The sequence below is a fragment of the Copadichromis virginalis genome, linkage group LG22 (genome assembly GCF_057382275.1).
Source record: "Copadichromis virginalis isolate Kocher_CV1m ecotype Utaka linkage group LG22, C_Virginalis_male_GT1.1, whole genome shotgun sequence".
NCBI lineage: Eukaryota > Metazoa > Chordata > Actinopteri > Cichliformes > Cichlidae > Copadichromis > Copadichromis virginalis.
The window spans coordinates 11831485-11845596 of NC_140638.1; the positions used below are offsets into that span (position 1 = coordinate 11831485).

General features: G+C 40.8%; 1 protein-coding gene across 1 annotated transcript; it reads left to right on the forward strand.

The window, feature by feature from the left end:
* The first annotated feature begins 31 nt into the window (after nt 1-31).
* prrt1 (proline-rich transmembrane protein 1) lies at nt 32-13470 on the forward strand. Its single transcript, XM_085445991.1, has 4 exons — nt 32-468; nt 3516-3853; nt 7377-7568; nt 10465-13470. The coding sequence occupies exons 1-4, from the start codon at nt 450-452 to the stop codon at nt 10639-10641; spliced, it is 726 nt and encodes a 241-aa protein (XP_085302117.1). The 5' UTR covers nt 32-449; the 3' UTR covers nt 10642-13470.
* The last annotated feature ends 642 nt before the right edge of the window (nt 13471-14112 follow it).

A 14112-nucleotide genomic window follows, 5' to 3' on the forward strand; every position in this document is an offset into this window, starting at 1 on the left:
GAGATCCATCCAATTCAGAGACTGCCTCGTTTGTTGAGCTGTAATGGGATGTTCCAGCCTGCTGCCTGTGCGCGCTGCCCGAGTCCGAGCTGTCGCTTTAAGACAGCGATAGCTTTGTGTCTCATTAATTCAATGTACAGCGACGCGTTAGCGGAGAAACATTATTAGACTGCCCTGCGCGCACAGAGAGGAGAGGAGAGGAGGGGGAGCTGAACGGAGCTGTGCGCGGTGACAGAGCCGGGTTTAAAGCAACAAAGGAAGAAGGAAAAACACCTCAAGTTGTTACTGCCGCTAAAGAAATAAAGATGAAAACATCCTGAGGATGGGCTGCACCCGTTTGGATTAAAAGTCTGCATCATCGCGCACTTGAAGGAGGATTTTCACCACCAACTGGAGTAAAGGAAAAAAAATAGATCCGATCAAAGGAGGCGGACAGAAGATCTGAAAGCATGTCGTCAGAAAAGCACGGTGAGGCGTTTTAATTGTCTGAAGCACGAAGGCAGATCCAGGGCATCGGCCTATATATATGTGTGTGTGTTTTGGTTTTTTCTAGTTTGCTGTCATCTGCGCTTTTCCCAGCTGCCCCCTTGTCAACCTCTCCATCCGCTTTTGCTTCTGCTGTGTCTACAAGATGATGCACCGCTGTGTGGGTGCAGCTTTGGTGGGGGTTGGAAAAAATAACCGCAGGGCCGTGGAGACTTTAAACTAATATCATCAGACTTTCTGTGTGTATCTGCTGAATTTATTTCTTTTACATTTAGTTTATTTTCATGTTCAGATTTTCTTCACTGAAGTGAGCTTTCACATCCTTCCTGGACTCCCTGTTCCCTATTTTTCCTCCCCTCTGTTATATATGTCTCACATCATTACGCACGGGCCTACGTACATCTCTCCTGACTATAGACAGGATGTGGGTGTCCTTTGCGCGTGCACGCCTTTAACAACCATTTATTGCTCGTGAACCCGAGCCTCTCTTCCACAGACACACACACACTTTAATCCTTCCACTTTCTAATATTTTAGAATTTGAAGCACCAGTTACTGATGTTGCTGGTGAACTGCATCTTTCCTCTTAAAAATATTCAAATAAACAGTAAAACAAAGTAGACGATGACACCTGATCTTGCCTCAGGAGGTGTGAAGAGCATAATGTGGAGCCGGCTGTAAACGTGACCGCTGTCTTGTGCTTTAATCAGATCTGAGAGGCTATAATTAAACAATGGATGGACATCTGCTGATGCTCAGAAGACACTCATGGGAATGCAAAACCATTAAAATACAGCAGGGACGTTAATGTGTTCAGCTAAATGGATGTACAGGTATTAGTTAACTGTTCCAAGCTTCTAAGTAGCAAATGCCTCAAGAAGAGAGTATTACAGGCATTTTGCTGATGACAGACGGACTCGGTTTTAGTTCTAACTCGAGGGCAGCATCACATTCAGGTGTGCCACTGCCACAGCTCTGTGCATGCTTCTGGGTGAATCATCAAACATTTCCCACAGCTCAAAATGTCTCAGGTTGTAACTCAACAGAGAAAATCAATATTTCTGATTAGGTGTGTTTGACGGCTTCTGGTCAGTAAAATCTGCAGCTGTGGGCGCTGCAGATTGACTGCGACCTTAAAGGGACACTTTACCCCAAATCAGACGTATCCTACCTCGGGCCTTAACCTGTTGTTTATTGATCTCAGCTGTTTTTAGTGTGACTTTTTATGATATCGGCACCAAACCAGCTCAGAAATGCTCACTTTACTTGGAATAAAATGCAACCAAGTGGAAGATAGATGGATGCTACAGATTCAACTGTTTTATGTCCCAGTGATCACTGAGATTAAGGCAAATTTAAACTTTGCTGGCCAAGCAAGAGTCCAGGGATGTTTCAAGATGGCTGCTGAGCTGTGAGACGTTACAGCTGATCTGAGAGAGGAAGCCATGAATGTTTAAATGCCGTCACTCTGTCACAGCCTCGCCTGGACAGGCTGACACTTTCATGCAGCTGGATGGAGTAGTTTGGGAGTTTCCGCATGAAACTGCTCACATCAAGATTTTCTTTTTGAGTAACCTGGTCATTATTTCTGTGAAGAGGTGCTGCTGCTGGGTTTTTCCCAATATAAGCTTTTTTTTTTTAACATGTTGAGCACCACAAGGCAGTACTTTACTTCCATTATATCCAAGAGAAGAGGAGCATTTCTGCACCTGATCCCTTAAAAAACTGGACAGCACGTGCCAAAACAACTGAGATGGATGAATTAGATCTACATTTGATTTTGAGGTGAACTGTCCCTTTAATGTTTAAGCATTACAGTTTAATGGAAAGGGGAAAAAATCAATATATATTTGATTAAAAGACTATTGATCTATAATGATGGCTAGAATTGGATCAGTAGCAGACAACTTGCTTAAGACAGTGATCTATTCCTGCACAGAATTCAAACATTAAGGCAGAAAATGGAAGAGATTTAATTAAAAAGAAACATTATCATTATTTATTCAGTGAAATAACAGAAGAAAATGTGTATTTTAGCTTAAATCTGTTGTTGAAGTGATGACAAAACACTGCGCGTGATTGCATTTTGCAGAGTAATGACGAGCGATTAAATTAACTACTCGGCTTGAGTGTTCCCACAGTTTTATTTCTCTCATCTGGATGCAGGTCGTTGCGCTATTAAGATCTTTATCATAAAGAAGAAAATAATGTGACGTCTCATGTTATTTTATATGGAATTCAAGTTATAATTGCCAAAGATGCTGCGCACACACACACACACACTGATATATTTTCTGCTCATCACGTGATGACCTTTCAAAGGTGTCTTCCTCCTCGCGCTCGCTCCTTTCCCCTCTGTCTCTTTCTGGTCCACTTCCTGCTTGTGACAGGGTTGGGGCCTCTTACGTAAAACCGGTCCCCCGAGCGCACAAGTCGTCATCCCTCATCACCCAGCTTCTCTCCCGCTCGCTGACACTGCCTCCTGCTCTCCTTCTTCATGTCTCATCAAATCCTCCCTCTTCTATTCCTCCAACCCTCTCAGTTGTTTTCAGTGTTAAGCAAACACAAAGGGAGCAGAGGTGTGAGCATTAAAGTGTTCAGACGTCCAGAAGCAGACAGATGCTTCGGGACGTGTTTCTCGACACCTGAAATGCCAAATTTCTGCTGCTAATAAACTTCTTTGTGAAGGATAAGCAGAGAAAAAGGCCTTTCTTCTTTTCCTTTGCCGGCAGTGAAAATGCCAATCACTGTCATCATTAGCCTGCGCAGGTTGGAAATGTCAGGCTTTGTAGCTGCTTTTTTAAGTCTTGCTGAAGAGCTGTGCTCCGTGTAATTGTTTTTTTTCTCTCCTCCTCGGCAGTGAAATAAGACATATTAGAGCCAACATGCAAACACACGTGTAGCCGTGCTCGAGTTAGATAACACGCTCTCGCTCTTACATCTGTTTCTTTTATTGTTCTTCCTCTGCCTTGTCTATTTCTGACTGCTCACCTACCTTTCCTCATCTTTCCTCCCTCTTCCACTCTCAGGGCTCGATGACTCTGGCCGTCAGACCATGCAGCCTCCTCCGTACCTGCCCGGCCCACAGGACCCCAACATGCCCCAGCACCCCAACATGCCTCCCGCGCCGGGCACCCAGCCCAACTACCCTCCTCCGCCTCCTCCTCCGGGTTCAGAGGGATACCTCCAAGAAACTCAGTTCCAGTGTGCCCCGATGGGGCCTCCGGGAGCCCCGCAGGGCTACACTGTCCAGACCCAGGCTCCGGGAGGCACCATGGCGCACCCTCCTGTGGGATACCTCCACCCGGGCTACCCGCTTCAGCTGCAGCCGTGCACAGCTTACGTTCCCGTCTACCCCATGGCATCGGTGAGTGAGACACAGCCTTGAAAGATTTCACAGCTCTGGCAGCAGGCTGCAGCAGAATTAAACCTCCACACTTCTTTCCGGCTCGTTTAAAATTGTCCATAATTCACTCCTCAGTAAGATCCACTAAATGTCATTCGATGCTTATTATGCAGGGAATCAAACGTTCTTCTGTTATCTCAGGGGCTTGTCTCTATCTTCAGAGAAAATGCGCATTTTGTGAAGTAATTTGCTCATTTTCTGCTTCGTTTGTGGCACCTGCTGTTGCGTCAATTAGCTGGACATTTATTAATCAAACGATGTCTCTTTTTTCCCCACATAATCAGCAATAAATGTCCGGAAAGCTCAGTCAGAAAAAGGAAAATTACAAACCACCTGATTTGTTCCAGTGAGCATGTCTTTATTCATCAGGCTCGTGTCCCACCAGCCCACAAAGAGCCTCTCGTATGATTTTAAATATCTTTAATGATGATGAATGATCATTTTTAATGATTAATGATGCACACAGCAGTGTTTTGAATAAGCTCTTTGGTGTTGCTTTCATTTCATTAATTTTGCAGGGTCAGACAGGGACGTAAACATGCAGGCTAATTCTGCACGTTGTTGCATTATTAGGCTGAAGTAATTTGCATTGATTGTCCTTGTACTTATATAAAGGCGTAGGACATTTTTCAGGCTAGAGGACATGTGGTTTCATTTTTGTGTGCAGCTTTCCAGCAAAAACAGGCTGAGTGTGTTTGTTTGATTCTCATAACAATCGAGATATTTCTCTGAGCTTTGAGCCTGACGGGTGAAATCGGTACTTCGTGGTAAAGTGTGCTTAAAGTGAAAGATCGTCTGGAAGCCACACATAAATTATAATACATAAAAGCTGACGTGTCAGTTAATTAATATCAATGTAATCAGTTAACCCACATTACATAAATTATACTGCTTTTTTTACACTCTAATACATAACTGAGTGCGTCACTGAGGTGGAATATAAATGCTAATACAATATTCGTACATTAGAGGAGCCGTAAGTTTGAAAAATGAGTCACAGAGCAGCAGTTCAAGCCAGTAAAATTAATTGATTTGGCTGATTTTAAATCAATTCATATACAAAACAGCAACAACAAAAAAGAAAGCAAATCTTTTGTTGCTGAACGTCATTGTAAAGCTTTTTTTTAAAAAATAATTTGTGCACAAATCCTTCATAAACAAGACAATTAGATTTTAAGAGAAGCTAATTTTGCATAAAGAGATCCATATTTTTTCTTTGGGCTTTGCTGCTGCTTTTGCACAGACACACGATCAGCAGGAATAACTGGCTGCGCAGGAGATGTCCTTCACAACAGACGATGCCGATGCGTAAGAGCATCTTATGACACTCAAGCTCGGATCTGGGTTGCAAAATACTGTGAAATCATTAGAGGAGCATTATTCCAAATTATCAAGACAATAATTTGCGTGCATGAAATTAAAAATGTCCCCACAAGGGACATCAGGGGCTCTGCAGAACAAAGGAAGTACAGCACAGCTGTAAACTAACAATATAGTTGATGACTGCAGGGAGGAACTAAAACATGTGCAGCACTAAATAAGTTTAAACTGAAGTTAAAGGCCAGTACTTGTAGGTGGAGGAGGGTTGAAGGACAAGTAGAGCTGCTTCTCTCTGTATTGTTCAGTTTCTACTGTTTTTCTGAGGCTCATTTTTCAAAAATAAAACATAAATTTCATAAATTTAGCATCTCTGACAGATGGGGATATTTGAGGGGTCAGAGGATGATAAATATTAAATCTTTTCCTGTTTTTCTAATTCTGCAGCAGAGTTTTACCTCTCCAGGTCTCATCTCACTGTCCTGGGAGCTTCGGAGTATTCTAATATATTAATAACAGCAATGACAGGAATGAGACCATTTGAGCAGACGACATAAATCCTTGGTTGAACTATTAAGCTTCAACATCATGTATTATAAAGACCAATCTGTACTCTTTGCCCATTCATTGTTGCTGGAGAACACAGTGGATTTTTGAACTACAGCCACACGTTCGTCCACGTTAATAGATCAAACAATTTATATTTTACCCTGAACTAACATCAAAGTTGTAAAACGAGGCCTCGGAAAGAGACTGTGAATCATCAGACATCTGAAAGTGCAGCTGTCCAGCTTCCCGTCGGTAATTTCTTAAAAGCAGCGTGGGTTTGAATGCGAGGAGAATAATATCGAGAGCAAAATCTGCACTGCAGCACAAAATCACAAAATCCTTTTCCTTTTTTTTCTTTTTTTTAAGTGTATTTCTGTCTGGCCTGCTGAGCTGATAAACATGCACAGCTCAAGCAGAGCGAATTGTGATGCGTTTCTTGCATCTAATTGAAAAAAAACCCCAAGTACTGAACATAATTTTTAATCCCGACAGGCTGAAAGCGGCACTGCACTCTGATATCTCGTCTCACAGCTAATGGTAATTACAGATATGACTGTACGGTGCAGTGCAGTCACGTTTCAGCTCCGCAGGTGGTTTAAAATAAAGCTAAAATTGTCCACTTGGCATAGAGAGCTAATGTTCAGTGCCTCCGCGCCACGATTAGGTCGCCTCCAACGTCTCGTCCAACTGTGAGAAATTCATTTAAATTAAAAATGAGACAATCAAAAATCCGAATGCCCCCTCTGACACCAGCGATCCTAGCAGGCTCTGCTTCCTGCTGCCCGGCTGCTGTGCCCTTCTTCACTCACATTAGCGTGTTCCTCTGTGTTTTGGTGTGGAAAGAGCTTTGCAAGCTGCTGGACTGTTTTAAAAGCACCGCTCTCCATCTTTGTTAGGTATTTTAGTACCATGGTAGCATTTACTGGATATTGTTTTATAGTGACATTATGCAGGAAAACTCTGTCATTCAATAAGGCCCCTTTGTTTTAGTTATTTTTCTCTTTGACCCAAGAATTGATGTGTGAGAATCACAGGCTGGTACAAGGTTGAAATACCACAGAGATCACTCCCTCAGCTACATTAGTTTCTTAATCTTTTAGGAGACGCCTGTTGAGGCCAAATGGTTTGTTTCAGATTTCACTAATGTAAGAACTCTTCGTTTTGTGCCTTGAAAATATGTCGCTGAGATAATCACAATTGTAGCTGAACTGATACACTACACAAAGGATGCTTCTTCACCCATGGGCAGGAAGACACTGCCTTATCTTGGTCTGTACTGGTTTAAACTGATAATCTGCTGTCTCATGAATTTTACCCTCTATATAAACTGTTGTACTTGTGAATAAAGTTGAGTCACTTTGGGAAGACAATCTGAAGCAGTCTCTGTTTTCTTGTTCTCCCAAGCTGCTCCCGAGCTCGTACTAACACGCTGAATGGCATGCTTGAATATTACTTGAGAATATATTTGACTGTGTTACAGACTAAGGGACATTCTCTGCTGATAGGTGAAGGTACATTCTCTGCTGATAGACGTCCACGCCTCGAAGGAAGTCGATCCACGGATTAGGCCCTGGAAACCGTTTCCTTCAATCTTCTCCTCCTCTCTCTCTCTGTTCAGGGTCAGCCCTACATGCCGGCTGGAGGAACTCACCCGGGGATCCCACCGGGCCAGATTCACCCCATGCAAATGCCACCGAGCATCACCCTAATGGACCGCCGACCGCCGCACGACTACCTGCCCATCGCAGTGCTCACCACCGTCTGCTGCTTCTGGCCAACAGGCATCATTGCGATCATCAAAGCAGTGCAGGTTAATGCTGCTTCATAGTCTCCTTTTCATCTGTGGCTTTCATATCGATATAATATCACCTTTACAGATGACTTTGCGATGAATTTTCACTTTAAAGCCATTTTATTTGCAGACGCAGACGCTCCCATTTAAAATGATAAATGATAGAAATCCTGCAGTTTTTCTTGTCGTCCTGTAAAATAAGACAAAAACTTTCAGTGACTTAAAGCTCTTTCTTTGCACGTTAAAACAAGACTCTATAAAATCAATATTTAAGAGAATATTTTACTTCCAGTAATTTCTCAATAATTTCTAGAAACAGCCGAGCCGTGTGGTTCTCAGTAAACAGAACAGGTATCTTTCTTACATTTAAATGTTTCATATTATCATACAAATTGTAATATTTGATAAGCAGAGAAAATACAAAATGACGTTTTTAAATTATGATTTTATTGATTGAGGGATAAAAAGCTATCCAAATTTATTTACATGCCCTACAGTTTTTGAAAGTTGAGTTAAATTTTAGCTAGCCTTCCTGAAGAAGGATAAAAGATCTCAAAAAGTAACACATTATGCCACAGTCTGAAGAAACACACCTGAGAAACAAAGTCACTGACATCTATCAGTCTGGAATGGGTTACAAAGCCATTTCAAATGTTTTGGGACTCCAGTGAACCACGGTGAGAGCCACTGTATACAAATGGAGTAACAGGAGTGTCCAGCCTACCTAAATTACTCCAAAAGCAAATCGACGAATCATCCAGGAGGTCACAAAAGAACCAGAACAACATCTAAAGAGCTGCAGGCCTCACTTTTCTCAGTTAAGGTCAGAGTTCAACAGTAAGAAAGAGACTGGACAAAAATGGGAGAGTAACATGGTAGGGTGCTGGTCTGGGGCTGGGTTGCCTCTTCTGGACTCTGGGCTTGCTGTAATTGATCAAACTGCTGTCTACCAGAAAATCTTGAAAATCATCAGTTTACACCCTGAAGCTCAAGTTTACTTCGGTTATGCAGCATGAGCCAAAACAACCCAGAAAGTTCACCTCTGAATAGCTCAGAAATAAACAAAATGAAGGTTTTGGAATGGCTGAGTCAAAGTCTGGATTTAAAACGATTGACATGCTTTGGCATGACCTTAAACGGGCTGTTTGTGGTGGAAAACGCTTCGATCTGGCTGAATAAAAGCAATTTTGTGAAGAAAAGTGGGACAAGATTCCTACACAGTGATATGAAAGTCTTACCACCAAGCATCACACACACTTGATTAAAGTTCCTGCTGCCAAAACCAGGTATAGGGTGCAGGTAGGTTTAGCTAACCTTTTCCCTTAATAAATGAAATCAGAAATGTAATTTTATATTTACTCAGGGTATCTTTGTCTAATTTTCAAAGTTGTTTGATGGTCTGACACATGTAAGTGGGACAAATATGCAAAAAACTAAGTATTTAGGAAGGAGCCAAATACATTTTGTGGAATTATTTTAAGCTCTGAAAGACTACACATTTGTTGATAAGCGAACAGCTCAGTAAAGGCAACAGCAGAACTGCGTATCTATGGCTTTGACATGTGTAGGTTATTGAATGTGACAGAAACTACAGTTTTCCTCAGACCTCCACGTCAAAATGTCCAAATTTACAGCAGAACTACATCATTGTGTGAAAAATCTGTGGTACATCTACTGCGGTGGTCCTGTGGGAGGTAATTGTCAAGTAGGTGCCGATTATGCCGCTAGCTGTTTGTTGAGCTTCGCTTCACCTTATTCACGTCACTGAATTGGACCTCTGAACTGTGTTTACGGTAGTTTTAAAAATGGACTTGTACCTTTATGCGATTAATTTTAAGGACAACCAAAAAAAACCCTGGATTTCACTTTTACCGACTCGCTACTACTGAAATATGTCACTGCAGGTTTCCAAAAAATAAAACGGCAAAGGCAGTTAAGCAAAAGGGTGCCTACATCCATCTTTTATCTACAGTTTGTAGGGGATGTGTCACTTGTTGCTCTCTTGTGTATTTTCAGTAGTTTTTAGGGCAACACTGGAGCCCTTAGTCGCAGAAGAATGAGATACTTCACACTTTGTGACACTACAAATGAGAAAACTAAATTATCTCAAGCCTTGACATATATTTTGGAAAGCAACTCTTGTAAAATGGCACATATATAAAGGTTTTCAGGCAAAATTATTTTATCTTTATCTTTTTAATGGGTTGTGAATTTAAAAAAAAAAAAAAAAAAAGCCTTCCAGCTGCATGTGACTGTCAGGAAAGATCATTCATCCCTTGACTGTTTGTGTCAAAACAGGCTGTGGCTCTTTCTTCCTGCCAAGATAGGATCTGAAATACAGAAAACGACGTGGCTATGAATTTACCGACTGCAAACCAGGAGCCAGTATTTTGTGATTCATAATCATACAAAAAAAAAAAAAAAAAAAACAGATGGAAGATGTTACTTTGTGGATTCACTGATGTCACCTCTACATAATCTGCATCAGCAGGCGCAGTTTTTTGTTTTTTTTTTAAATGCTGTTTTTCTGTGCAGGTGGTGTAAAGTTAGAGCTCCGTCTGGTGACTTTCATACTTTTATGTTGCTCTGTTGTTTATCTAATGGCAGACTGTGCTGACCAACACGCACTCAACAGACCACATCATTACATAACTGCACCATTGTCAGTGCAATGGGACAGAATGGATTTTTTCCTCTGGGCCTGCTCAGCTGGCTGTGCGCTGAGCTGATCTGACAGGGCATGGACCCACCGGTCTGAGCTCTATATGATGTTATAGGGTGTTACTGCACATTCAGCCTGTGCTGCAGTGAAATCGATCCATTCATGCTGTTTCAGACTCTCTCCTGCTCCCACTCGTGTATCTGCTTGTTGCGTAACACATTTTCGAATTTCTCCTCCCTCCTTCTCACTTAGGTGCGTACGGCGATAGCCAGAGGGGACATGGTGACGGCGGAAATAGCCTCCCGCGAGGCGCGCAACTTCTCCTTCATCAGTCTGGCGGTTGGCATCGCCTCCATTGTGCTGTGCACCATCCTCACCGTGGTAGTCATCATAGCATCGCAGCACCACGATGACGACTGGGAGCCGTAACTCCACTATTAAGTCCTGCTGGGAAATCATGGCCTGTATTAGCTAGCTAACTCTCAATCATTATGAGGATGTAGAAGCATTAAAAAAAATGCACTCAAAACTGCTGCTGGCCCTCTGCATACAGCCACACACACACAGCTCTGACCTAACCTGCCGCCATCACACACTCACAACCAACCACAGCTGTCGTCCAAATGCAAACAGCTGTCAAACGAGGCCCAGCTTTGCTGTTATCACAGCGGCCGCTTAATATTTACACCTAGATATGAGCTGCAGGAGGGAAACAAAGCTCCTTGCATTAACAATTCATGTGATGCTGATTAATTTATACATCCTTCACTGATGTGTTTGGATGAGAGGATAGGCCGCTGTGTGTGTGTTACATATTTTAGCAGCAAAATTGACCAAGTGGCGACCCCCACGGTTGATGAAATTTCAGATGCCTCATTTAAAAAAAAAAGGTTTATTTAGCTTATTTAAGTCTCGCTGGTGCAGATATACATGTGTTCTCTTCTTTATGCGTGCCATGTGGAAGCAGTGCTGATTTGCAGTGTAGAAGTGTCAGAGGGGATAGTCGATGTACATTTATAACATGCCAAATGCAGACTGGACTGACCAATCAGAGTATATATTTCTGTTTATGTATTATATCAACACTTATCTGTTTAAAATGATACTATATGAACTATGTGTTATTTATTTATAATCTGAAATTTATTCATTTATCCAGTATTTACCCATGCATAGACTTTGTCTGCTATAATTTGCAGTATATCGCTGTTTTATTGAATTTGTCGGACTGATTGAATTGGCCTGAATTTGATATCTTACCACTATGATATTGCACTTTGTAGTAACAGGACGAGATGATGCAGCTGCTTACATTTATAGTTTTTACAGTGCATGAATATAAATCTAAGCTAATGGGCTTTGAGTGCAAAAAAAAAAAAATGCTGCTGCTTTTGGGAACATTTCCCTGTAATAAATGTGTGCTGAAGTATTTTTCAAGATGTCAACGAAGCTACTGTCAAAACAAGAAAAGGAGACAACTTAGATGATAAGTCTTTAAATATTAGGTTTGCGAATATAGCATTTTAGAAGTGTGTTAGCCTTTTTTGTGTTGCACATCTCTTGCTATTTAATCTTTAAAACACTTTTTATGAGACTTAGTGAAAAATTAGAAGAATGAGGCAACATAATCCTGCATGTCATCCTCAGTTTGCTTCCATTTCTCTTAAATACTAAGGCTAGAAGTGTGGCTCCTTTAATTTTATCTACAGAGTTTGTTTTCATGCAATTCTGTGGCTCCACCGTTACTGTGTAAACTATAAAGTCAGGTTTCCGGGGTGGTAAAATGAATGTTTCTAGTGTGAGAGAGAGGAAAACTTAATGCCTGTGTTCTATTGTAGCACTTTCAGCTCTATCATATTACCTTAGATGAACCTATGACTCTCTCATACTCTCTTTCTCCTCTTAGGAGTTATTGGACCTATTAACATATCTCTGTTGATCCCTAGGACGACAATATTCCAAAAAAAAAAGTTTTATAAAAATATTAACACAATAGGGAAAGTTTATAATTTGATAATTACCTAACAGTTTTAATATTATTATTTATATATTGTTTAACACATTGAAAAACATTTATATTGATATTTTTAATCTGAGACAGGAATTTAACCCACAATAATTACTTATTTTACAAATCCCATGTTATTCAATCCTTTTAGGTACATTTTATTTATTCTGTTGCATGTAAAATGTAAGTAACAGGAATAAAACAATAACAATTTGAAGCTGGAACAAAAAAGAACACTAAACCTAAACAGGCTGCTAATCGCTAACACTGTCGTTGTTTTGAAACTGCTTTAACAAGTTAAGATTAAAAATGCTATGTGACTCCCAAACATGTTAGAGGAGTTGTGTTTCAGCATTTAAAATGGATCAGCATTTTAGAGAATGAAATATCTTTCCTGTAGAGAGTTTTACTACCTGTGGCCTTGAGATATTAGCTTAGCTAGCTTAGCATAAAACCTGGAAAAGAGCGGGAAACTGCTAGCTATGTCCAATTGTTTCAAAATCTGCCTTTAAGCATCTCTAAATTTATTTTTACACTTTCTTCTTGTATTATATATAGTAAATAGATGTAATGTTCTAAGTATTAAGCTTTAGAGATGCTAATAAGTGTATTTTTTATTATATTTTGGACTTAGCTAAATTAGCTCCCCCTCAGTGCTAAAATATGAGCGTCAGTATTCTCATCTCATCTTGTCTCATTCTCTGCAGGAGAGCTAAATAAATGTGTCTCCCAAAATGTCAAAGTAGTTTCTAAGCAGGAATAAAAATAAAATTTTCCTCTTAAGACTCACATTTTCTTTTTCCCAGTGCAAATACAAGCCCAGTCAGTATGGTGACACTGAATTAAAATCAGTGTTAAATGAAACACAGGGCTGTTTAGTATTATAATTGCACAGAAGGCTCTGGCAGTGAGTGTGCTGACTGAATGGAGTCACTCCTAGTTTGTCTGCTGCTCGGCTGCATCTTCGTATGCAATCCTTTCTGATGGGATGAACTGCAGCTGTTGGCGCTACAGCTGGGATGTGTGTTCCTTATTTCCTTTTCATTTCTCTGTTTTGTTTTTCGGCTTGTAAATGCAGCGGGTTGCTTGTTCAAAGAGCCAAAAATTACCGTGTACATGTGGTTCTCTTGGGGTTTATTATTTTAATTATGTTCATGGCTGTGCTGCACATGCATTGGTTGTTTCTGACTTCAGTTGTTTGAGTAATGAATAAAACAATAATTTTGAGCTGTGAACAAGAAATCGACGAAGACAGCGTCTCATTCTTTGGGTCTGTTTTTCACCTCTCCATCCTCTCGGTCTCTATGGCATCTCCTCTCTCCCTCATCACTAGGATGCTATTTATAGTTGCCCCGGTTTTCTGCCTCTCTCTGTCTCTTTTTTCCTTCCTCTGTCAGAACATGGACTACAGTGTCTCTTGCTATCTTCTGTTTAATCACAGGATGTGCTGCAGGTTTTGGGCTCTGCACATTAAAATTAATAAACCTTCCTTAACTGTTTTACTGTATAAACATGTAAAATCATATCACATCGGTCACTTTCATGTTGTTTCCTGGCCATCTTTTTTTTTTGCCTCTTTGGTCCGGAATGGATGAAAAAAAGACTCATTATCAAACCCACAGTTATCGAAAACACGATTAATAATTATAAATGGATCTTTTCCCCTCTGGAACCACCACAAGGTTGATTTCACTCCCTTTCCACACCATTAAGTCTTTGGACAGTATTTTTTTGTCGTTTTGTCACCACAGTGGACGTTAAATCCTAGAATCAAGATGTGATTGAAGTGCAGACTTTCAGCTTTAGGTCAAAGGGTTTAACTGAGCTATTTTCATATGTTCAAAAGTAAATGGACAAATGACTGACAAACAGTTTAAAGGCCAGGCGAGACC